General features: G+C 44.0%; 1 protein-coding gene across 1 annotated transcript in view; it reads left to right on the top strand.

Annotated features, from left to right (window-relative positions):
- SPHK2 (sphingosine kinase 2) overlaps positions 1 to 25926 on the top strand; it is a 185317-nt gene that overhangs the window by 109946 nt on the left and 49445 nt on the right. Inside the window, exon 4 of the mRNA XM_069200637.1 lies at positions 19096 to 19190. Coding sequence (XP_069056738.1) covers positions 19096 to 19190 — 95 coding nt within the window. The remainder of the gene's footprint in view (positions 1 to 19095; positions 19191 to 25926) is intronic.

Raw genomic sequence — 25926 nt, 5'->3', positions numbered from 1 at the left:
GTTTGGTCATACATACCAAGCCTTTGTTTATCATAGATAGAATGTATATATTTTTGTTTATATAAACAGATAATGTGAGCTAGATATATTTGTGTGCATGTGTATATATATATATATATATATATATATATATATATATATATACAGTATATATGTATGTATATAATTTTTGTTTTTGTTGGATTGGCACATATTGTGCTTATGAGGTTCGTATTCACCTGCTCGCCTCGAAGGCACAGTAAAAAATATTTCTTATGGCTCCGATGACGTCAGATGGAGACGCGTGCGGAGCTGTAGAATTGTGACATCCTCGTCAATGTGAGGAGCTAGGAAAAAGTTCTATTGAATGCTGGCACATTGGGAGAATTCATAAGGTGAGGAATCCACAGGTAGCTACTGTATCCACCAGAGAAAAACATTACAGAAAGTAAGTAACTTGTTCTTAGGGGTTTTCCTAACGATTATGGAGTTGATTCACAAAGACGTTTGAGAGTGAAGTAATGCTCTAGGAGTACTTCTTCACATACTCACTGTTCCAGGAAAGGTCGCTAGTAAACTTCAAAGAGTACAAAATGAGACAGTTGGACTATTTTTAAAAGGCTCCATAGAACTCTATTTCTAATTTCGTGGGTCACAGACTGGCTTACTATGGAAATGTGGATAAAGTTCAAAGGTTTATGTCTCTCACAAGGTAATCTATGGAATGATGAGTCATTTAGCCAAATCCTGCTTCCAAAGAACCAGGGAGTTAGAAGACTATGATCAGAAAATCTTGTTCTGTTTCATGTTCCTGTTCCTAGGGCAAAATGCACGAGTAATGGAGGCACAGCTTTTTAAGGGGCTGCACCACGATTGTGGAACTCGCTACCACTTACTCTTTGAACCTACAGTAATTTGATATCATGTAGGAAAAACCTGAAAATACTTTGTTAATTCCCTATCTTTGGGTGAGTAACAATGTCATATTACATTGTCTGTGTTGAGCACCAATAAATCCTGACATGTTAGATTGAGTATCATAAATGAGGCATTCATTCATAAATGCATTTGTGAATTTAACCCTTTGTTTTAACGTTTTCACTTGGGTATCTCACTGACCCAAATAGTGGAGTTGGAGATCGAGGGTTCTGATGGTAGTCATGAGGTTCTCAGCATCGCTTATCAGAAATAACTACTATGATTGAATCATACTTGACTTCATCATTTTCTTGATGTTATGACAATAGTGGATCAACTTGACCTCGATCAAAAAAGAGCCACTAATTTTCTATAGAACTGGGAGGCACCCTGACTAGGTATTACATTTTACAGTGCCCCTCTGCACGTTCTTAGGATATTTAACTACGGCGAAATGCAACCAGACCCCCGTAGAACTCTGAAGGTCACTGGATATATTGAACTGAACCATCCGAAGCCGCACATATATGGCCTTTTCTGTGGGACTAAGGTCTGCTTTTGTCCGAGTCTCTCAGAACCCCAGTTCAACTCTAGCATTCTAGTAGTAAAATGTAACGCTCTCGAGAGGAAAACTTGCCCAAAAGACATGCACTGCTGACTCACCGTGGCCCTGAGCTTTGAAAACTGCTTTTAGCTTCTGTCTGTGGATTCTCAGTGAACCAGTCAAAATAGCGGAACGATGGTACTCTAGGTCGAAAAGCTGTCACATTAACTATTCATTGGTTGTGTGTCCTCCTTTACAAGAATCCTAAATTGAAACTTAAATGTTTTAAATAGAATGTTAATTTTAACGTTCATACCTACTGTGGAAGGATATATTTCCACGGATAATTTATTCATACCCATATCAATTTACTGACAACTGCATACTCAAAGTAGGTGTTAATTAGATTGTAACAACGTGAAACCTATTTCTGAATAGAAGGTAACATGACTAGGATAGCCAGAACTCCAGGGTAGTGTGTTAACTATATTGTTGTGTTTTTCTAAGCCAGGAGTATGATTACAGAATATTACTTTTTGTTGCCCGAGATTTTAGACTTGGCTTTCAGTATTGAACTTCTGTCTGCAGTGGTGGTACTGGCTTTCGGAACCATTTTTTTTTATCACCTGACGAATGCAGAGCTTCGGAAAGGAGTTAACATATCGCTGTCCCTACTAGGTTTTGCGGAACGCTTTTGGTACGAGATTTGTATTACGTATTTCTCTGAAAGCTTTATCCCACTTTGGCTAGAGTTTCAACTGCTTGCCTGTAGCATAACCTCATCTCTGATTATTAACCTACTTTAACAAATCTTGTTGACCCTATTGCGTTCACATGTAAAGCAAACTGTTTTTTGCGTATACTTGTCAGGTTTCCATTGCATTTTACCTCATAAAATATCAGTTTTTGATAATTGTACTGATATAGTTATATTTTCTTGACAGTAGTTTTCTTTAAAATATTATTTTTCAGAGTTATTTTCTGTAAAAACAATCAACAATTCCGTCAGGCAAATCTTTACAATTTTTTATACTTAAACTCAAACTGTTTCAGATGTTGACCCATAAATCATACCCCTAATTCATAAGAGCAAGTTCTTACAGTCGATTGCTAGTTTTGTGAAACGAGGATTGAGGCTTTTGGCAAGCCTACGTTTTCCTCTGCCAGTCTAGCTTTTCAGTGCGTTAGTTCTGTTTGCCTATTGGGTTGCTAAGCTCATCCCATATGGAACATGGCTAGCTAGATCTTGCCGGCGGTCCGAGAAGAGCATAAGGCCTTCATAGCTCAGATGATTCATGACAGCCAAGAGATGGTGAATTCTTATTTATCTGCCTGGGGAGGGCAGTGGACACCAGCTTGGTGCCCAGGCGTTGAAAGTATGGGCTCGGGAGTGCTGCAGTAACCCCAACATAAACATGCTGGAGGACAGAAGGTGAAAGAGCAATGCGATGCCTTTTAAAAATGTTTTTAATCTTTTAACGTCTGAAATGCGTTTAGGGATAGAGCTCAAATGTCAGCTATGTCTTCTCTCAAAGTGCTGCTTACTATTTAACATTGTAACTGGTGTTTTCTTTCTGTGACTGCAAAGTTATTGGAGTGTGTAAAATGAACTATGACTATCTTGCTGGCGTGAAATGAAAGACTGTAGGAGGCCCGTTGTGATTTTTATAACAGACAACAACATTTAAATACCTGTAAATTAGCTGTAAATATTTCAAAATATATCCCTTTGAGGCTGTGGAAGAGGGATAGGCAAACAGCGTGCAAGCCAGCAGGGGCATCAGTCCTCTCACTCACCTCCCCTGCTGCAACATACCTTAGTGGTACATGCCCTGTGGTGAATCATCATCGCTAACAGATAGGATTGTTTAATATGACTATGCCTTTCTTTTAAGACCCATTTATGCCCTCCTTTTCTTCTTGCCCCCTCATACACAACCCACAATATAAGGGAGACCTTCAGAAGAACACCTATCCATTTCTGCAGGAGATGCAAACTACCTTCCAAGGGTAGCACATGCAGAAAAAGGAGCAAACTCTTGTTGTTTGCTTGTGCTGAAAAAGGACAGGGGTCTCCAGACTATTTTGGATCTTTTACCTCTGAATGTCTTCCCAAGGAAGAACAAATTCAAAATGCTCAGTCTGACCCAGATCCTGTCTGCCCTGGACCCCAGCGACTGGATAAAGTCCTTGGATCCGCAGGACGTGTATTATCATACATCCGTCCTCCTGTCCCACAGACATTATTTATGGTTCAAAGTAGCGAAGGAGCATGTTTTAGTTTGCTATGCTCCCATTTGGCCTCACCAGTGCCCCATAGATAATCACAAAAGTGATGTCTGTGGCTGCAGCCCATCTTCGGAGGTCAGGGCTACCAGTTGTGCTTTACTGCAATGACTGCCTGTTGAACGTGGGCTTGCAACAGTCAGTCATAGACTACCTGCAAACAATAACAAACCTCCTAGCATCTAAGCAGTTAACTACCAAGTCACACCCAACCCCTTCAGAGGCTTCTATTCATTGGCACTGTATTGAACACAGTGTAGTTCTAGTCTTTTCCTCTGCAGCAACAAGTGTAGGACATTCAGGTTATGGTCCTGATGTTTCAATCCTGGGTCCCGGTGAGAGCAGCTCTGAGACTTCTTGACTTTTTAGCCTTCTACATCTTCCTTGCCAGCTACACCAGGTGGGATATGCAGGTTCTACAATGGAATTTGGAGAACCAGTGGGCCCAGCATTGACAAAATCTGACAGATGTCATCCAGATTTAATCGGAGACAGTTCAGGATTTACAATTGTGTTTTTTTTTTTAAACATTTGGTACAGTACACAGCTGCTTCAAACAGAAGCATCCTGGCGCTCCGAGAATACAAGAAATCACCAGCTGAGATAGCTGAAGAAACGAAACAGTATCAAACAGCCAGGTTTTAAGTTTTCTTTTGAAAGTAGTCAGTGATTCAGACCGTCACAGATTAGATGACAAACTGTTCCTTAATTTAATTAGTGGTTCCTCGAACGAAATTGGTCCAGTGGGAGGTCTTGCTTCCTTCCCCAATCTGAGCTGAATGATGCATTCCTGATAGACTGGGGAGGCCATCTGGGGGAAGTGGAGATTAGAAGACTTAGGTCTCCAAGAGAAGCTTGATTACATCTGTCTGTCGGAGTAACAGGCATTTTTCTGTCATTGAAGGTCTTCTTGCTGTCAATCAAGAGGAGGCTGGTGCAGGTTCTTTGGGCAACATCATGGCAATGTGCTGTTGCAACAGAGGAGTGGGGTCTTGGTTCCTGTGCCAGGTTGGGGGGGGGGTCTGCACCCTGGAGTTTCTTTGGATCATGAAATACATTGGCAGAATGACAGCTGGTTTATTGAGCAGGCAGCATCTGGAAGATCACCAGTGGCCTCCTGAATCCGTCACCTGAATGTGCACAACCTACACCTACATGTGTGGAGATATTTGTCGGACGTTTTGGTCTTTCTTAGTTTACCAACCAACCGTCCTTGTTTAAATCACCTGTTGTGCTGAGACTTATTAAAGATCTGGCACACCTTTCCTGCCGAGCCGTTTGTAATCTCACAGTGGAAATTAACTTGATCTTGGTGTTGCTCATGTGCTTTGAGTTGGTACCTAGTTGCATGCTGTGTTACTTAGCTTTGCAAGTATATCAACTTGTTGCATGAGTGAATTCCATGCTCTTTCAGTATAAATGGCTTTCACACCATTTATCCAGACAAGTTGGTGCTGATGAATTGGACTGCATTCTTACCAAAAGTTGTGACTCCCTTTCACGTTCAGCCATCCATCGTTTTCCCAGCATTCTTTGCTCACCCCTAACCACCCCTCCCCACAAGGAGAAGATTACTCATCGTCTGGGCCTCAAAAGGGCATTGGGCAGGAAAAGAAAAGGATGTCCAGAGGTGAGCCCCGTCGAGGTATATTGTTCTCTGCATCAAAATCTGCTATGCTCTTGCCAGGAAGCAGCATCCAGATCTGAGAGCCCATTCTACCAGTTACCATTGTATTGGCTCATGGGATGTCTGTCTTTGACATCTGTCCTGCAGGACTTTATGTTCCGATACCGCTCCCCTAGCTCTCTACCCTGGCAGATACTGCTTTGGTGTCGATTTTAAAGTGAGGAATCTGTTGTTAGAAGTAGTCATCAGAAGGACAATTTACTTATCCTCAGTAATGTTCCCCATGGTAGACATTACAGATTTCTCACTGCCCCCACCACCCTGTTTTGTGGAATGGCCTCTTACCTGACATCTAAGAAGGTCCCAATTTAGAGTTCTGCCCACTGATGCCAAAAATTGTTCACACCCCGCATTCAAGGGCACAGAAAGTGAAATTAGAACCTCCACGCAGGGGGTGGTCTGTGTATGCACCTCACTGCCATGACTATGTAGCAGTACAGAGCCAGTGTGGAGCCGCTCCACAGCACCTAGCTGTGCGCTGGAGCACTACTGATGAAAAGTTTTGTGATCCAGTCTAGTGTCTCAGGAACATTCTCAGGTGAGGATTCTGCAGATAAAATATCCACCAGAAAGAGAGTTACTAAAGATAGGTAAACTGTTGATGAAGTATTGTCTCAGTGCAAATGTCATACCTCACAGGATTTGGCAGAACGGGTAACCAAAACACAAACTCCTTGCTTACAATGTTAATCTCTGAAATTTCATTTACTAAAACACTCTTCTACAGGCTTTAGCACAGTGTAAAAATAACCAGTCCTACTGGCTTTCAAAGATGCTTTCCACAATAAATGTGTGACCCCCTGACCTGGTTCTGGCCAGGAGTCCACTTGGCTCCACGCCCTGCCTCCGTGCCGCTGACCCTGCCGCTAGGAATATAATTTTGAGGCCCTCCACCCCCCGCAGGCATCCGCCCGCACCTCATCCCTGGTGCCTAGTGGTAGGCATATCTTGTTGTGCCCTGCTTTGTTGCATTTTGTGTATTTCGTTTTTTAAAAACGTTTTTCGTTTTCTGCACTGTTTTTATCTGCCCCTGTGCCCTTTCTGTATTCCGCTTCGTTTTGCCCTTATTGTGTGCTCGCCCGTTTTCCAGCCGGCTCTCGCTGGTCTCCTGATCCCTGCCGCTGCGTCTCCTGAGGCCCCGCCCCTCTTGAGCCCCCATTGGCCCTTCACTCCCGCCTCCCAGCTGCTCCACCCTCCCACCTCCCCCTCTTAATGGTGGCTGCTGTGCGACCGCGCGCAGTGGGCGTGCCGCTGGCGCTCCTCTCCGCACCTGAACCGCGCCCCTCCCCCTCCAAGGCAGCACTGCTCCACCAAACTCCACGCCCTCAACCCAGGACAGCATCCCGCCTGCGCCTAGGCCAACCCCAAGCACACACATGGACCATTCACATGCCACTCATGCCGTTTTTCCTGCACTCACACAAACACACACCACAATAACTCCAACACGCACCAAAACAATTCCAACACGCACCACAACAACCCCTGCAACCACCTTAACTGCACACTCCTAAACACCCGCTCCGTCCACAAGCACGCCATCGAGCTCTGGGACCTGATTACAACACACTCCTCTGACATCGCCTTCCTCACAGAAACTTGGATGACCTCCTCATCAGAACCCGACATGACCATAGCCATCCCAGAAGGCTGCAAAATCTCCCGTAGAGACCGCATAAACAAGCCAGGAGGAGGCATCGCCATCATACACAAAAACACCATCAAAATATCCACCAACACCCACGACACCGTAGACAGCGCAGAACACCTACACTTTTTAATTTACAGCAACGCCAACACCACCCTTAGAGGAACCCTCATTTACAGACCACCAGGACCCTGCCCCCCATTTTGCGATGCCATCGCTGATACCATCAGCTCCCACACCCTCACCTCCACAGACTACATACTCCTTGGTGACCTCAACTTTCACCTAGAAAGCACCCACGACTGCAACGCCACAACCCTGCTAGACAACCTCATGAACCTCGGACTCAAGCAACTGGTCACCTCACCCACTCACTCAGCAGGACACACGCTTGATGCAATTTTCACCTCCAGCAACCACGTCATCTTTACCCACACCACCGAACTCCACTGGACTGACCACCACTGTGTCCACTTCTCCTTCATGAAACCCCCCCACCCCCAAAAAATACACTGCACCCTACCGAATGTGGGACAAGGTCTCCAAAGAACACCTGAACGGCAAACTCACACAAGCTCCACCCCCCATCACCAACGACCCCAACATTGCTGCCCACAACCTCACACAATGGTTAACAATTTGCGCAGACTCCCTCGCCCCACTGAAAAGTAACAACACTCGCACCATCAAGACCGCCCCCTGGTTCACCACAGAACTCCAAGCCTCCAAACGTGAATGCCGCAAAATTGAGAAAGCATGGCACTAAGAACTCTCAATGAACAATTTTTCTGCCCTCAAAACAACCATACGCAAACACCACCAACTCATCCGGACCACCAAAGGGTAATTCTACAAAGAACGCATAGATAATAACTCACACAACAGCAAGGAACTCTTTACCATCGTCAAAGAGCTCACCAAACCCAAATCCAGCACCATCAACACCCCCCCACACCCAAAACCTTTGCAACTCCCTCTCCAACTACTTTCACCTCAAAATCATAGACACGCACAACAATTTCACAGCATCTGCACCCACCGTCACCACCACTGACACCACAGCACAACGCCTCCCCCCACACCAACCAACTACACACCTGGACCCCAACCAACGACGAAGAAACCGAAAAAACAATGAACTCCATCCACTCAGGCTCCCCCACAGGCCCCTGCCCCCACCACATATTTAACAAGGCCAGCCAAATCATCGCTTCCCAGCTCTGCGCTGTAATCAACAGCTCCTTTAAAGCCTCAACCTTCCCAGACACCTGGAAACACGCCGAAGTCAACTCGCTCCTCAAAAAAAACCAATGCAGACCCGGAGGACCTCACAAACTACTGTCTCATTTCTCTTCTCCCCTTCCCCGCCAAGGTCACGGAGTAGATAGTGAGTGCCCAACTGTCTCACTTCCTAGAGGAAAACAACGCACTAGACACCTCCCAGTCTGGATTCCGCAAGAACCACAGCACTGAGACCGCCCTCATCGCCTGCACAGACGACATCGGAACCAGAGTGGACAAGGGCGAGACCGTCGCTCTCATCCTTCTGGACCTCTCTTCAGCTTTTGACACTGTATGCCACCAAATCCTCCGCACACACCTTTTTGACGCAGGAATCCGACACAGGGCCCTAGACTGGCTCACCTCCTTCCTCGCCGAAAGAACCCAAAGAGTTTGCCTCCCTTCCTTCCGGTCCCCAGCCACCAAGATCATCTGCGGGGGTCCCCCAAGGATCCTCCCTCAGCCCCACCCTCTTCAATATATACATGGCCCCCCTCACCAACATCCTCCGCCCCCACCGAATCGCCATCATCTCGTACGCAGACGACAACCAGCTCATCATCTCCCTCACCAGGAACCCTTCCACCGCCAAGACAAACCTACACGTCGGACTCCTCGACATCGCCAAATGGATGACAGCAAGCCACCTCAAACTCAAATCCAACAAAACAAATCTTCATCTTCGGCCCCATCCAGACAGTATGGGACGACTCCTGGTTGGCCACCGCCCTCGGACCACCCCCAACATCCTCCACCCATGCACGCAACCTCGGCATCATCTTAGACTCATCTCTCTCCATGGCCCAGGAAATCAACACCATATCGTCCTCCTGTTTCAACACCCTTCTCATGCTACGGAAGACCTTCAAATGGATTCCCTTAGAAACAAGAAAAACGGTCACCCATGCCCTCATCAGCGGCAGACTGGACTACGGCAACGCCCTCTACGCTAGTACCACAGCCAAGCTTCAGAAAAAACTCCAGTGAATCCAGAACGCAGCCGCACGTCTCATTCTCAACCTCCCCCGCCACGAACACATCTCTACTCACCTCAGATCCCTTCACTGGCTGCCCATCAGCAATAGGATCATCTTCAAAGTCCTTATCCACGCTCAAAAATCCCTCCACAACACTGGACCAGCCTACCTTAACAAATGAGTAAACTTCCACACACCTACTTGACTTTTCCGCTCCCCTGACCTCGCCCTCGCCACAGTCCCCTGCATCCAACGCACCACCTCCGGCGGCAGATCCTTCTTCCACCTTGTCTCCAAGACCTGTAACTCCCTCCCCACCAACCTATGCAAGACCCAGGACCTCCTAACTTTCAGAAAGCACCTTAAGACATGACTTTTTGAGCAGTAAACGGCAACCTGTCCCCCCCCCCCCCCCCCCCCTTAGGGCCTCGAGACCCTAACGGGTGAGTAGTGCGCGTAATAAATTTTTTGATTGAATCAATAAGGCTGGGGAACTGCAGTTTTCATATCTGTAGGAGGCTGGCCTGGCTTATAGTGGGTACCTTGTGGTACTTACACCTTGTGCCAGGTCCACTTATCCCTTATTAGTAGATTAGAAGTGTTCTAGCAGCTTAGGCTGATAGAGGTAGCTATAGCAGAGCAGCTTAGGCTAAACTAGGAGACATGCAAAGCTCCTACTATACCACTTACATCACTTAGCACTATATCATAAGAAACACAATACTCAGAATTACTGAAAATAAAGGTATCTTATTTTAGTGACACTATGCCAAAAGTATCTGAGGATATACTCCCTTAGGAGGTAAGTAAAATACACAAAATATACACACACACACCAAAATCCGGTAAGTAAACAGTTAGAAAAGTAGTGCAAACACTGTAGAACACAATAGAATGCAATAGGAGACAATAGGCCTAGGGGCAACACAAACCATATACTCCAAAAGTGGAATGCCAACCACAAATGGACCCCAGGCCTTGTGTAGTGTGTAGAAGGTCGCTGGGAGTGTAAGAAAACACTAAGGGTGTCCAAGATACCCACCCCAAGACCCTGAAAAGTAGGAGTAAAGTTACCCTACTACCCCAGCAAGACAGTAAAGTCGAGATAGGGGATTCTGCAAGGACAGTAACTGACTGCAAAGCACTGAAGACGGATTCCTGGACCTGAGGACCTGCAAAGGAAGGGGACCAAGTCCAAGAGTCACACAAGTGTCCGGGGGGGCAGGAGCCCACTAAACCCCAGATGAAGGTGCAAAAGGGCTGCCTCCGGGTGGAAGAAATCGAAGATTCTGCAACAACGGAAGGGGCCAGGAACTTCTCCTTTGGTCAGAAGATGTCCTGCGGCGTGCTGGAGGACGCAGAGTTGTTTCCACAGAGAAAGACCGCAAACAAGCCTTGCTAGCTGCAAGAGTCGCAGTTGAAGGTTTTGGATGCTGCCAGAGCCCAGGAAGAACCAGGAGGTTGCTCCTTGGAGGAGGAGACAGAGGGGGTGCTCAGCAACACGGAGAGCCCACGCAGAAGCAGGCAGCACCCGCAGAAGCACCTGAACAGGCGTTCAGAAGATCTGAGCACGACGGTCGACTCAGCACAACAAAAGAGGGTCCCACGAAGTCGGAGTCCAACTCAGTGTTTTGGGCAATGCAGGACAGAGTGCTGGGGACCTGGGCTACGCTGTGCATGAAGGAAGTTGCAAAAGTGCACAGAAGCCCGAGCAGCTGCAGTTCACAAGGTACACAGGATTAATGTCTGGCGTGGGGAGGCAAGGACTTACCGCCACCAAATTGGGAAAATAGGGCCATTGGACTGTCGGGTACACTTGGACCCAGCTCGTGTGTTCCAGGGACCATGCTCGTCAGGATGAGAGGGGACCCAGAGGACCAGTGATGCAGAAGTTTGGTGCCTGCATTGGCAGGGGGAAGATTCTGTCGACCCACTGGAGATTTCTTCTTGTTTTCCAGTGCAGGGTGAAGGCAGACAGCCCTCAAAGCGTGCACCACCAGGAAACAGTAGAGAAAGCCGGCAGGATGAGGCGCTACAATGTTGCTGGTAATCTTCTTGCTACTTTGTTGCGGTTTTGCAGGCGTCCTGGAGAAGTCAGCTGTCAATCCTTGGCAGAAGTCACAGAGGGAAGTGCAGAGGAACTCTGGTGAGCTCTTGCATTCATTATCTGGTGAGATACCCACAGGAGAGACCCTAAATAGCCCTCAGAGGAGGATTGGCTACAGAGAAAGGTAAGCACCTATCAAGAGGGGTCTCTGACGTCACCTGCTGGCACTGGCCACTCAGAGCCGTCCATTGTGCCCTCACACCTCTGCATCCAAGATGGCAGAGGTCTGGGACACACTGGAGGAGCTCTGGGCACCTCCCCTGGGAGGTGCTGGTCAGGGGAGTGGTCACTCCCCTTTCCTTTGTCCAGTTTCGCGCCAGAGCAGGGCTGGGGGTGGGGGGGGGAAGGGGAATCGCTGAACCGGTGTAGACTGGCTTATGCAAGGAGTGCACCATCTGTGCCCTTCAGAGCATTTCCAGAGGCCAGGAGAGGCTACTCCTCTCAGGCCCTTCACCCCTATTTCCAAAGGGAGAGGGTTGTAACACCCTCTCTCAGAGGAAATCCTTTGTTCTGCCTTCCTGGGACTGGGCTGCCCAGGCCCCAGGGGGGCAGAAACCTGTCTGAGGTTTGGCAGCAGCGGTAGCTGCAAAGAAAACCCCGAAAGTTTGTTTGGCAGTACCCGGGCTCTATGCTGGTGCCCTGGGGATGCATGGAATTTTCACCCCAATACCAGAATGGTATTGGAGTGACAATTCCAGGATTCTAGACATGTTACATGGCCATGTTTGGAGTTACCATTGTGACGCTACATATTGGTATTGACCTATATGTAGTGCACACCTGTAATGGTGTCCCCGCACTCACAAAGTCTGGGGAAATTGCCCTGAACAATGTGGGGGCACGTTGGCTAGTGCCAGGGTGCCCTCACACTAAGTAACTTTGCACCTAACCTTCACTAAGTGAGGGTTAGACATATAGGTGACTTATAAGTTACTTAAGTGCAGTGTAAAATGGCTGTGAAATAACGTGGACGTTATTTCACTCAGGCTGCAGTGGCAGTCCTGTGTAAGAATTGTCTGAGCTCCCTATGAGTGGCAAAAGAAATGCTGCAGCCCATAGGGATCTCCTGGAACCCCAATACCATGGGTACCTAGGTACCATATACTAGGGAATTATAAGGGTGTTCCAGTGTGCCAATCAGAATTTGTAAAATTTGTCACTAGCATGCAGTGACAATTTTAAAAGCAGAGAGAGCATAAACACTGAGGTTCTGATTAGCAGAGCCTCAGTGATACAGTTAGGCACCACACAGGGAACACACACAGGGCACACTTTATGAGCACTGGGTCCCTGGCTAGCAGGATCCCAGTGACATAGGCAAAAACAAAAATACATCCAGTAAAAATGGGGGTAACCTGCCAGGCAAGATGGTACTTCCCTACAATATCATTTTATAATAAAAAAAAAAATTGGCCTTGATCATTGGCTTGTCAATATAACCTACTCAACCTATTGTATTAAGCGTTAGTGTTCCAACTAAGTATGCATAATGCATATAGTTATAAAATTGTGAATAAGCCCCGCCCTACTGGCTAAGCCAGTGCAGGGAAAAGTAGTAAAAATATTGCTTTCTGCATAGAATGCATGTAGGAGAAAATGAACTGAACTTAATAAACAGCATATTTGAACCTATTTGTCAGATTTCGATCATGTATTCTAATCAGAGCAGTTCCTTGAGGGTGGAGTGATACACCTTCATCTAGGGTGGGAAAGTAAGACTCCTCTGAGTGGAGCCAAGCGTCTCTGTTGCATATGTGTCATGTGTAAATGACATCCAGAAAACTGTGCTGACAACCCAGTCCTAAAAATGGAAGTTTAACTTAAACAGATAAGATATTATCGTGAACATTTTAGAACAGTGATGGACTACTATTTGGTGCATTTTGCCATTCACTGACATACTACTATGGGGGTAATTTGGAGTGTGTGGGAAGCTGTACAAAATATGGTGATGTGCAGAAAGTGTTTTTCAGTGCATTTAATGCTATTTTTGCTTTTACAGAAAAAATACTGTTTTCTGTGCCTATTAGTACTAGCAGAAAGCTGTTGCTAAAGCAACACAAATGGTTGCAGTTAAACAGACAAACAATGCCTGCCCATTTATCTCTAATTTTGAAGTAGTGTCATGATTACAGGCTGTGATAACGCTATTACGAAATCATGGTATAACAGCAAATAATCTGACATCCTTCAAATAACTCCTAGTGGTACAGCGATTCCCCTCCCACCCCCCTGCCGGCACCCCATGGCAATGCAGCAGATCTCCATTATACCTAAACAGTCAAATGTATTCCATCAGAGTCTTTAAATTGCTTCCACTCATTCCTAAACATTTTTTCTAATTCATGGGTAGCTGCAAACATTTTCGCAGGACCCAAAACATAAGGTATGAAAAGTAAGGTATATGGGGGGACAAATGGCCACCTTGATGCCAGGGCGGTGGGGTGTAAGGTGTGCATGGAAGGAGCCAAGGATGTTCATGGTGTGTACTTAGTCACGGAGACATTTTAAGGGGTTTCATTCCATACTGCCCTCTAATTTAAGGCCCTAATCCCAAGAAGTTACCAAGATTACACAATATTGTGTTAGGCTATATCAGAGTTGCTGTCCCATCTACTGCACCCTGAGCTAGGCCTTCTTTGGTTGCTATTGCTACTTTGATGAAGGAAATAGCTTGATTATTGGATTGAAATAAAATCTTAGGCCTTGCAATTTCCTTATACCTTTAGTCTCTTATCTGAACACACTAGGAGTTCTTAGAAACAGGCTGTTAAAGTAGTGAGTGCTCAAAAAAAAAAAAAAAAAGAATTCTGCACTGACCAGGTGTGCAATCCAGAGGTACGCAGACACAAACACCTAACCTCCATTGATAGATGTGGTACTACGTAAAAGATTTAGCCACAGTGCTAGGAGACTTTGTTTATTCTTGGCAATTTACACTTCTACAAAAATATGCTGATTATGAACTTTCTATTAAAAGCCTGTCCACAAAACACTGGCATTTCTTGGAGAGTAGTCCCTGAATCTCACTATTAGAGCCACTTGTAACCCAACTGTGTAATGAGCAAGATAGCAAGATGGAAACTATGGAACTAGAAAAAGTATATATGTTTTTACTAATCCCAACCTCTCCCTGTGACGCATGATGTGCTCTTGAGCTACCACTTTTGAACATATTTATCAGAGCCAGGAAGAACTTGTATCAAACTAGGCACTAGTGGCATGTATGTGATAAGAAAACACTACTGTAGCCCAACAATTGTTTACCCATGCAGAACAGAACACCTAATCTCCTAGCCTACTCACTAAAATGTGATGTAGTGAGTGTTAGAAATGGGTTCTCTAGTTAGCAGAGGTATACACCCTTGTCCAAGTAGAGACCACAATCCTAGTCAGGGTAAGTCGCATACAATCCAAATTATCCTGTGTCCACCTTCTGGTAGCTTGGCACTGAGCAGTCACGCTTAACTTACTAGACGATGTGTAAAGTATTTTTGCAATAAATCATACAGTAACATAGTGAAAACACCACAAAAATACACCACACAGGTTTAGAAAAATATATATTAATCTGAATAAGGTCAAAACAACAAGGATCCAATATGCACAAGTTAAAATATCACTTTTGCAAGCTTTGAAATAGTCTTCATTCTTTGAAATAAACACTTGTCTCTTTGTTACACACAGTACCTGGTATGCGTCAAAAATAACAACACGCAGAGACCACAGAGGAAGTGATGCGTGGAAAAATTAGGTGTGTGTCAGATTTTCAGGCGCGCGACAGACAATGCGTTGTTTATTTCCACGCTACAAGGGACTTGGGCTGTTTTTCGGTGCGCAGTCTTGGTTCCTCACTGCGATGCGGGGATGTTTGGATGCCCAGGGATGATGGGGGAAAATCCTCAGCGCGCTGGAAGAAGGCACGAGCGCTGGGAGGATCCGGTAGGCAATGCGTCAAATTTTCCATCGCAAGGTAGGCCCTGCGTCAAATTTCCACTTGGGAAGTCCGGCTGCATTGTTCCGGTAGGCTGAGGCTATTCATCGGTCGCAAGGCAGACTCTGCATCGTTTCCGGCAGCCATTGGGTGAATTTTTAGCACACAAGGAAGTTCTTTGTAGAGATGAAGTCTTTTTGGCCCTGAGACTTCAGAAAACAGGAGGCAAGCTCAATCCAAGTACTTGGAGAGCACTTTTGGAAATGGCAGAGTCCATCTCAGCAAAGTAAGAGGCCCGCAGGGCAACAGCAAGGCATCAGTCCTTCTCAGCAAAGCAGTCCAGATGAGTCCTTTGGGCAGCCACGCAGTTCCTCTTGACAGGATGCAGGTGTCGATCCAGAATTGTCTAAGTTGGTGAGGTTCAGAGACCCAGTTTATATACCCCAAAATGCATTTGAAGTGAGGAAGACTTCAAAGAGTGGTTTTGAAGTTCACAAGTTCCCCTTTTCAGTGCAGTCCGGTCTGCCAGGGCCCCAGTAGGGGGCTTGGCAGTCCCTTGTGGGAGGGCAGGCCATTGGCCTTTGTCATGTGTCAGGCCTTACAGCCCAGGAAGACCCATTCAATATGCAGATGAGTGCAGGTGTGACTGTTCTGTGTTTGTGGTTGTCTGGGTGAAAATCACAAGGGAGCTGTCGCCCAGCCCATCCATTGATTTGAGACAGGCTGCAAGGCACAGAGGGTTTTAGGTGCAGAGAAAGAATATGTGATGGAACAACTAGGTCCTAAACAACTACTTGCCTAAACCACTACTGCTAAACAACTAAAAAGTATCTGCAACGAAGTACTGAACAACTACTGTCTAAACGATTTTGCCTGAACAATGAATTTTAAATAAACCTTCAAAAAAAAGGAAAAACTTACCTTAAAATCCTGCTTATTGTTGAGGTTGGATTTTGTATGACTATTTTAGAAATGGCACATTTAGAAAGTAGGCATTTCTTTGCGGGAAAGATCCTGAACAACTAGGTCCTAAAAAACTACTTGCCTAAACCACTACTGCTAAACAACTAAAAAGTCTCTACAACAAAGTACTGAACAACTACTGCCTAAACAACGATTATGCCTGAATAACGATTGCCAGAACAACAAAATATATGTTTGTATATTGTGTGATCCTAAGCAATTGTTTTATTTCACCTTGCTTCCTTTTTGTCACATGTTAGAGCACTTTGAAGTACAGGAGTTCATCATGTTTGTAGGATTCAGGGAAGGGTAACGTTACAGGGTAATAAGGGGTGTTTAATGTTTAGAGAAGAGTAATCTAAAATTATGGTATATTTAATTTTTTACATAAAATGTTACATTTGATGTATGTTAATTATAATGTTTGTACTGTAGTTTTTAAAAATTAATAAATTAACTTTTGAAATTTAAATTTAGAAAACCTCGAAATAATAGTTACAAAATTACCTACAAAGTAAAGGTGCCTCAGATGTAAAACTGCAACCTAAAGGTACTCCCAGTGTACATACCTTGACGTAATGGCTCATGATGTAAAAGTGGATCAAGAAATGACTGACAGAACCATGGGTTGGAATGTAGAGAGAGGAATAAGAAAATGGGAGCCAAGGAGCTTTAAAAAAGCCTCTAACACACATCTCTGTAGCCCATAAATCTTTAAACTAGGAATTTAAAGATCGACAGGGGAGGAAGGAGGACACCAGAACTGTAGTACAGCAACACATTCCTCCTGACTGCCCTCCTGTTTGCTGCTCTCAGAAAAGAACGAACATTAATTTCAGTGACACGTATGTGATCTAAAGGTTAGGTAACGTCCAAACACAATAGTTTGATTTGATAAATGCTCCGGCTCATGAAATGATGACAGATGCCTGGAAGCTGGGCCCCCTTTTTGGGAAAATAGACAAAGCTTTTTTTTTTTTTTTTAAATAACATCAGATCTGCTAAGCCACAACCAACTCAGTCCTTCTGTATTAAACATACGTCTTTTCATAAGGCAAGGAGTGCAATTCAAGCACTCTTTTTAGCTGAAAAAAATATTTTTGCACAATCGAAACTTTTAGAGAGAAATACAAACATGCGGGAGAAGCGTAAAAACCTCGGTTATAACAGTTTCTTGTATGTCTTAGTCTAGTAATCACATAAGGTCTGTCGACAGCAACGCTATCAAGCCAGGTATAAAAATTATACCTGTGACTTTCACCGCCTTTGTGGAACATTCCCTTGTTACGTAAAGCCAGATTGTTTGATATTCCAAATGATAGTAATTACCTGATCACTAAAAGACAGCAAATGTCTGGCTTGGCATAATGCTTATGAGTCTCCAGACTTAATTGATGCAGTAGACAAAGTGGCAGTAGCTTTGTTTCTGATGCGAGTTTCAACTCTCTAACTTGTACAATGCATTTCTTCCTCTAAATTCAGACCGCAAGAAACAACTTCCAGAGTAGAAGCCTAGACCATTGACTGTTGAAAAGTCTGTCTCGGCAAGCCGTCGTTACTGAATACACGCACATGTGGATCATCCTATGTCTTGTTCTGTTCGGAGTGTTAAAGGTGTGCCCAGTAAATACCAGTGACATTGTACTGGGTGAGAAAAGACTGGATTTTGGACCTCAGTGTGGGATATGCCAGTAATACGATCTAGGAATGAGAGGGGCCTGCTCACACAAATGTTGCCAAGTTTTAATGGACCAGTAATGATCCCTTTTTCAGGAGCAAGCTGGAGCTTCTGCCAAATCACCGTTGGCTTAGCAAGATGAATCTGAGCATCAGTCTTAGAAATGGAAACTGTTTGCACTTTTGTTCACAATTTCATTCTGCTGCACTGAGTACTTTACGAATACACCTAGGTTTTTGTAAATATGATGCACGGCCTCAGCTGTATATAATGTTGAGCTGTCGAGGTGCTTTTCTTCATGGTCGGACTTCCCTATAAGGGCATCCTGGCACTGCCAGTAGGGCTGGTCTGGCAAGTGAGTGTGTGGTCCATATTTTTTTTGCTTTTTGCCGCCCTGTATTTTGTCCTGCTGGGCTGGGTTTTACTGTTGATTTTTCTGATAATACCACAAACATTGCTTAAAGCAAGCACTGCAGCGTGCAGTCTTCCATATCTTACAAAACACCTATGTAACGCGTTTAGGTACAAGTTCAAAACTGCAAATGTGGGACACCTCTAGCTATCTGGTCCTTCCTTTAAAGGGGGGGGTACTTTTATTTTGGTGCATGGGCCTATTCTGTGTCCTATTCCGACCCCACCTCTCGTACAGTGAACCAGTCCATTCGATCTCCCCACACCTCAGATCAGCAATGTACTGATTTCTTGCTGATATCACCGTTCGCTTGGCCGAACGCACAAAAGTTGCTGCGTATGAAATACTGCAAGGCAAATACAGCTTTTTGAAAGGAGTCGTGTGAGACGCATTATAATGAGGAGCTTTCTGCTTCGTCCTGGATTTATCAACAAGATGTGTTGTTGTGAAGATGTTCATATTCCTTGGTTTGTGACAAACGGTGCAAATGTGATCTGTTCTGTGTGGATCTGGTTTGGTGGGGAAAATGTGTGTATAATATTTGAGCGTTTCTTTCAGACAAACTGGAATATAGTTCATTTTTAAATCCAGAACAAAACCTGTAGAGAAAAGTGCTGGTGGGGTTGTCTGTTTTAGTGTTTTCCTTCACGGTGGATTTTTTTGTTTTTAACATCCTTGCAGAGCGACAGAACCACGCTCGTGAACTGGTGCAGGCCATCAACCTGGCCGAGTGGGATGGGATCGTCATTATCTCAGGAGACGGGCTGCTCTTTGAGGTAAGTGCACGTGTCTGTATGTGGCTTGTATAGTGGCTACCGAGACGCGCGCCCAAGGCGGGGGTATGAACCCGAACGTGGCACAGCTGGGGGGGCTCCAGGCAGTAGGGGGTATATGGCAGAGGAGCCAGGGGGATGTACGTAGATGAGGTGGTGTTACTCGAGCTTTGACCGAAAATGAACAACATGTTTACCAATCGGGACAGGATGCCCCTTTAGTGCGCTACAACTCAGCCACTGCCACCTTTAACCAGTTCACCAACTAGGATTTCCACCTGCCCGTTTTGTCTTTTTTACCCACCCGGCCTGTATTTTTAAGTTCAGGCCGGTAAAAATGTTGGGAAAACAAATAAAATATAGTATTTTCCCTTCTAAAACTGCAAACAAATAAAGAATCCGTAAAATACCGTTTGAGAGCTGTCTGAATCGTTTCCAACCATTAGGAGAGCAAACCGAGACAGCAAAAATGATCCTGAAAATGTTGAATGAATTCTTTTACACCTGCCAACTCTTGGCTGTTCCCGAGTAGCAACATGTAAACCAATGACCTGTATTGTACTGTAAGAAAGATGGCAACCCTATCACCAAGCCACAGCAGGGCCTTGCCGCAGCCTTCTGCGATCGTCACTATTGCTGCTGTCCTTGACAATGCCACTGCACTTACTTCTGGAAGGGGAACTTAATGCCTATTTGCTCATCATTAATTTGTGGTACCATTACGAAGTTCAATTTGTTCATGCAAATTTACATTATTGTTAAATTATATGCTTCTTTGTCCCCATGTATCTCTTTTATGTTGTCTACCCGAAAGTATTGAAGTGCTGTACTTGAGAACCAGTGAGGTTCGACAAGGAAACTTTTTTTTTTGTTGTTGTCTTTTTGGCATGTGGAAATTAAGTGATTTGCCAAGAATCACAGAATGTTGAGCCGGCGCTGACACTTAAACCTGGTTTCCCAGTTCCAAAGTTGGCATTTGTAGGCGTAATACCAGATCCTCTCTCTTGTCCTCCTCTCCTTTGTCCTTTTCTTGTGACAACATGATGTTATTATATATTTGTTAATAATGCACCACACGATGCTTTTCCTCTTAATTCATGAGGGTTTAGTGTGTGGTGAATCATTGCACGCTTGCTGCACTGCTGTCCACTCAGCCAGGTATTCAGTCAGTTTGTTGCCTTTACTTTTCACTTGTCCCTTCTCAGCTGCTGACCATTCTATTTAGACTCTACTACTGGACTTGAGTGCTCTCAGCAGGGCTATTCTATATCTTTTGGCCTCTTGGCAAACCCTATCCCCAGAAGAGCAAACGTTCTCTTCATTTTATCAAATTTAAAACTGCTTTTGGCTAGATATTTAGTTTTTAACTAACCCATTGGCACGTGCTAGTATATTGTTCCTCGTGGATCGGCTCGTACAAACCATCCTCCCATTTTTTGGGATGCAGTGGCGAACACAGACTCACTTTTCTGCTTTAGTTTACGTTTGAGGACAACTTATGCCCCACGTTCCACGTATCTGTTTTATCACATGAGGTATATCACTTGGTTATACTTCTACCAGTTATAAGTAGTTTATGCAGCATTGTGTTGTCATGTATTCATCTCAGCAGGGTCTTATTTCGTTTTTTATCCTCATCTACCCATTGTACCACTTGTTGTAACTCGGTTATTGTGTAGTACGATTCCATGTCTGGAAGTACCAGCCCACCTTTACCCAACTCCATCTGTAGAATGTCTAATTTGGCCCTGCTGTGTTTATGGCCCCACTCCAGCAATTGATGAAATTATCTTTAAAAATCTGTGTAATCGGAGACATAGAGTGCCCTGGAGTATGAATAGGATCCTGGCAGGAAGACCGTTTTTGCAAGCGACACCCTACCCATCACCAAATAACGTATTTCAAAATGTCACCGAGGATATAAATCCTCTCTCAACCCTGCTGTCAGGACCAGAATACTTGTGCAGAACAGTATGCCACCACTCTACGCCCATGCCTTGAAACAGCCACTGATGAAGGTTTTAACGCCAGCGAGCCACAGCAAGACGTATGGGAGAGGCTAGTAAGGGGACCTGAGGGAGTAGATCTTGTAGACAGGAGATGACTGTTGTCAGCATGGTGAGCCATGATTTATTTCAGAAGTGCTCATATGCATACATGTGTGTGTATTAAATGAGAAGAATTGGGCCTACCTGTTGTTGAAATGACCATCTTAATGACCTGCTCCAGATGCTGTACTTTCACACGGAAGGAGACATTGGGGATACCTAAGCTTTTCCTGGAGGAAGAGTAGCAGTTACCACAAAGACTTTTACTTTGAGTTTGCTGGAGCGCAATCTTCTCTCTAGTTGTTTTACACCAGTGGTTTGATTTGCTGAGTTCCAGGGCGTAGTGACTGGCTTTTTTGGTCTTTTTTGGACAATCGGCAAAGGACCTAGACATCCCAAACCTCTGCAAGATTTTGCTATGCACCTGAGACTCAATCACAAGAAAAATAAAGAACAGCCTGATTCCTGTCTTCTGCTTCAGCCCCTACTTTTGCCACGCCTATAGGGATAGAATAATGAAGTGTATGGCTTTCCTCCGACACAAAGGGAACTTATCAACACCTGCCAGCTCTGCAAGCAGACATTTTGGCCTTGGCTCAATATCGCAGGTGTCTAAATTTCACAGACGAAGGTGGTTTTACTCAAGGTACTTTCTTGTCTAAAATGGATGCTGGACCTTGGCAGGCTGAACACGTTTCTAAGAAAGCAGGTTTTTAAGAAGGTCCCCCTGCAAGCGATTCCTCCTTTTTGAGATCATGACTGCCTTGCCTCTTTCAGCTTCCAACCTGCCTACTCCCAAGTTTCTAATCCTTGCCAACATCTGTGCTTTACAATGCACTGCAGCACTGCTATGTCAAACTTCAGTGCTCGGGTGTGAAATTGGTACCCCTGATTTATTGTATGTGATTTTTAAAGCAATGTATGGCTCAAAATGCATGCCACCGATGCTGCTTTGGGGTTCAGATTTATGAATAGTTAAAACAATGGCTGCTGGAAGCGTTCTCAATAAAGACCTAAACAACTGACATATCCTTGTGACTCATGCAAGAGTTGTGATTTTTTAGGGTTTGGAGGGACATCCATCTGACAGCTTTGTGGCTGGTTATATTTAGCGGATTTACTGTCCGCAAATGTGAGGCAAAGATTTACCACCCTAGGAGAAGGAGGCAATGAAGATTAAACGTGGAGCATTTTCTATGAGGAATAACAAAGTGCTCAAGTTCCGTGTCGATTTACCTCCACCTCATTCCACAATAATATCACCGCTCAAGGGAGTACAGCGTGCTTGTTTACAATGTTATTGTGTCCTACATCCCGCTGTTCCTGTCTCCACTCGTAAACCTTTCAAGAAGAATTCCACCCCCAGTTCAATTTCCACCCTGTTTAGAAACAGTTGGCTGTGTCAACGTTTTTGCTTCAAACACGAGTTTGAAAATAGACTGCACTTTGGTAAACTGCTCGGGCGAGTTGCTGCATAGCTCACCTTCTTTAGCATTTCACATTTGGCTTTGCTTAGCAAGGCTGGACCTCATCATAGGAGCCCAGTGATCAGAGCTGCCAACTTTGGAACAGGGGAACCAGGTTTGAGTCCCAGCATTGGCTCAACATCCTGTCACTTTGGGCAGATTACTAAATTTCCTCGTGCTTTGGGCCTAGTTCGCACTATATAAAAAAAGACAACAAAATATATCAATCAGAGCAGAGCAATTTAAACAGTTATTGTATGAAACAAAAGACAGTTATGACTACATACAAAACTGAAAAATCTTATAACATGCAGGTAATCAGAATAGTTTGGACCTGGTTCATTGGAACCAGGTATGGAAAAAGAGCAAGAAGCAAATAACCTAACCAGGCACTGGCAATGCAAGGGGTTTATTTATGAATGAAAGTTACTTATGTGTCGTTGATGGATTTAGGCACTCACTAAGACATCACACATTCACTCTGTCACTCATTTTTAGACACATGCATCCATTAATCTATCCATTGACTCATTCTTGCTTTCACTGACTTGTTCTTGCATTAACCCTCTGAAACAGTCTCTGTAAAACACCTTCAAACTCAACAACATATTCAAGATACAGTAAAAGAATACAAGTAATACAAAGAAAACCTGCTGCTGTCTAAACATAACAGGATATGCTTCCACAACCAAACTAAACACAGTAGAGGTTGTTCATCTTAAGGTGGTATTGTACAGTCTATCATTGTAAGTTCCAGCATGGCTGCCACATTAGATTCAATGTGTTGGCCATTTTGTAATAGTAAAACAATTAAGCACTATTGACAACATCACATAATTGTCTCCTGGTTTAGAGGAAGTGGCTACTCTTTGGGACTGCCTGGAAAGCTGTAGTATCCTCTTAAGAAAACTTAAATTTAAGGGGAGAGAACCAAAGAAACAAAAGGAAAACTCTAAAAGTAGAACATTTAACATTTCTTAGCTCTTGCAGCACACTTATTTTCAGGTTGGTGTGGGAATGTGATCAGAAAATGCTAACGTTCTCAGGGCAAGAGAACCAATAACTAATACGGACTGAAACGTTAGGCCATGCAGTATGCTGTTATGGATGAAAGTAGAGTGTGATTGACACTTAGGCAAGAGAGCTGACTCAAAGATGCCGCTATTCATCTATATGGATGTATGGATTTTATTTATTTACTATGACAAGATCCTGGCAGACTGCTAAGCTTGTCAGGTGTTCTGTAGAGATTCTATTCTAGCAATAATTACAGTGCAAATAATTATTACAGTGCACATCTTATACCCCTAGTGTGTTATCAGAGATGGCAACCAGCACTAAAACCCTTCCCTACAAAGGTAATCAGTAAATGTTCATGTAACAAATTACATCCGGGGTTAAAAATAAACCCTTATATGCCTACAATCATAAAATTACAAAACTAAACAAAATTACAATTTCAAAAGCGAAATACTATCTCTCCTAAGAAGGCCTAACAAGAATTCTGACAGTGTAAATTTTCGATCACCACTCTGTCAAAATGGGTAACAGGCACCAAGACCATTACGTACTAATGTAATCTGTGAGATTCCATGTAATAAAATACCTATCTATAGACTTAAATACAGAATAAATTAACTGCCTGTTGACTTAAACAAATCCTTTAAAAATGTATGTTATACCTACTGCATTTATTGTAACTTTGCATTATAAACAATCATGGCTATAACCTTTATCATTGGCTTGTCACCATACCCAACTCAGACCTGCGGTGTTGGACTTCAGACTTCCCACCAGACAACTATCCAGTATACTGTAATAAAATTACAGATTTGTACAAAATTACAGTTTTCAAACAATATAAAATTCCTACTTTTAGAGCCAATCGCGGATAACCAAAGTAATTACTTTCTGTCTTATGGCTTGTTGGGGTGGGTCACAAGCACCAAAACCCTTGCCTACTACACTAATCTGTGAGTTTGAGTAACAAAAAACCTGTCCAGAGGCTTTTTGCACAGAGTGTATTATGAGTAAGGCCGTCTTGCATTGTCTCAACCTTCGTTTTATACAGATTTCATCTAAGGAATATGATATAATTTTTCCCAGTAAACTGATAGGGTCTGTAGTCTTTACTATTGGTTTGATGCTATATCCAACACAGGCCTACTGAAGTGCACATAACTTGGAGACCATCAGGCATGCAGTTCTAAAATGCAGTTAAAAAATGAAAATTGCAAATATGTACAGAATTACATTTGGCAAAACAATATACAACATCTTTCAGTAGGGCCCAACAAGAATCATCACAGTGAAAACCTTCTACTCCTAAGGTTTGTAAGAGTATGTGACCAACACCAAAATCCTTGCCAACTACGATAATTTACGAGACAACATCACGTAATACCAGTCTATAGCCTGTAACATAGTAGAATAGCAGTTCACTGGTGGTGGCCTATTGACTTTACCAAATGCTTTTCACAAAAGAGAACAGTCTACAGCCTTTGACTTACCTTTTCATAATAAACCAGCAAGACATATGGCTTGTGGCGTAACTTTTCCTTGCACACCAATCAGGCCTATTGCTGTTATCATTGTCTTGTTACCATAATCAGATCAGGTTTACTGTCTCCACTGCAAGCTTTCCCACATGGCAAGATTCAGCCATAGTAATAAAATTACAAATGTATGCAGAATTACAGTAGGCAATTAAAATACTGTCTCTACTAAGCAAGCCTAATAAGGATTATTATAATGCATAGCTGGTATCCCCACAGGTTGTTCCAGTGGGTCAACAATACCAAAAACCTTGCATGTCACGATAATCTGTGAGATTACATGTAACAAAATACCTCCCTACGGAGTTTGCACAGTGTAGTAACAATCCATTAAAAAAAATCCTAATGTGCTTAGCACGTTTTTTTACAACAAGTAGGTCAGGCCTACTGGCTTTGTCATAATGTTTTAATAAGAAACATATCAAACCTATGGGATATGATGTGATTTCTCCCCCCCCCCCATCAACTAATAAACACTTTACCACCAGCTTTACACCTTACTCAGACCCTGCATGTTCCTGAGCACAGAAACTGGCAACCATCATACATACAGTTATAAAAATATGTAGAAAACCTTCAGCTTACAAAACAATGTATAACCCCTCTCAAAAGGGCCTACCAACCAAGAATCATCTGAGAATACTTCACTCATTTCTAAGAATCATTTTTC

This window comes from Pleurodeles waltl, chromosome 7 (genome assembly GCF_031143425.1).
Source record: "Pleurodeles waltl isolate 20211129_DDA chromosome 7, aPleWal1.hap1.20221129, whole genome shotgun sequence".
NCBI classification, from domain to species: domain Eukaryota; kingdom Metazoa; phylum Chordata; class Amphibia; order Caudata; family Salamandridae; genus Pleurodeles; species Pleurodeles waltl.
The sequence above is the reverse complement of the archived record's forward strand: the minus strand, read 5'-3'. Positions and strand labels throughout refer to the sequence as shown.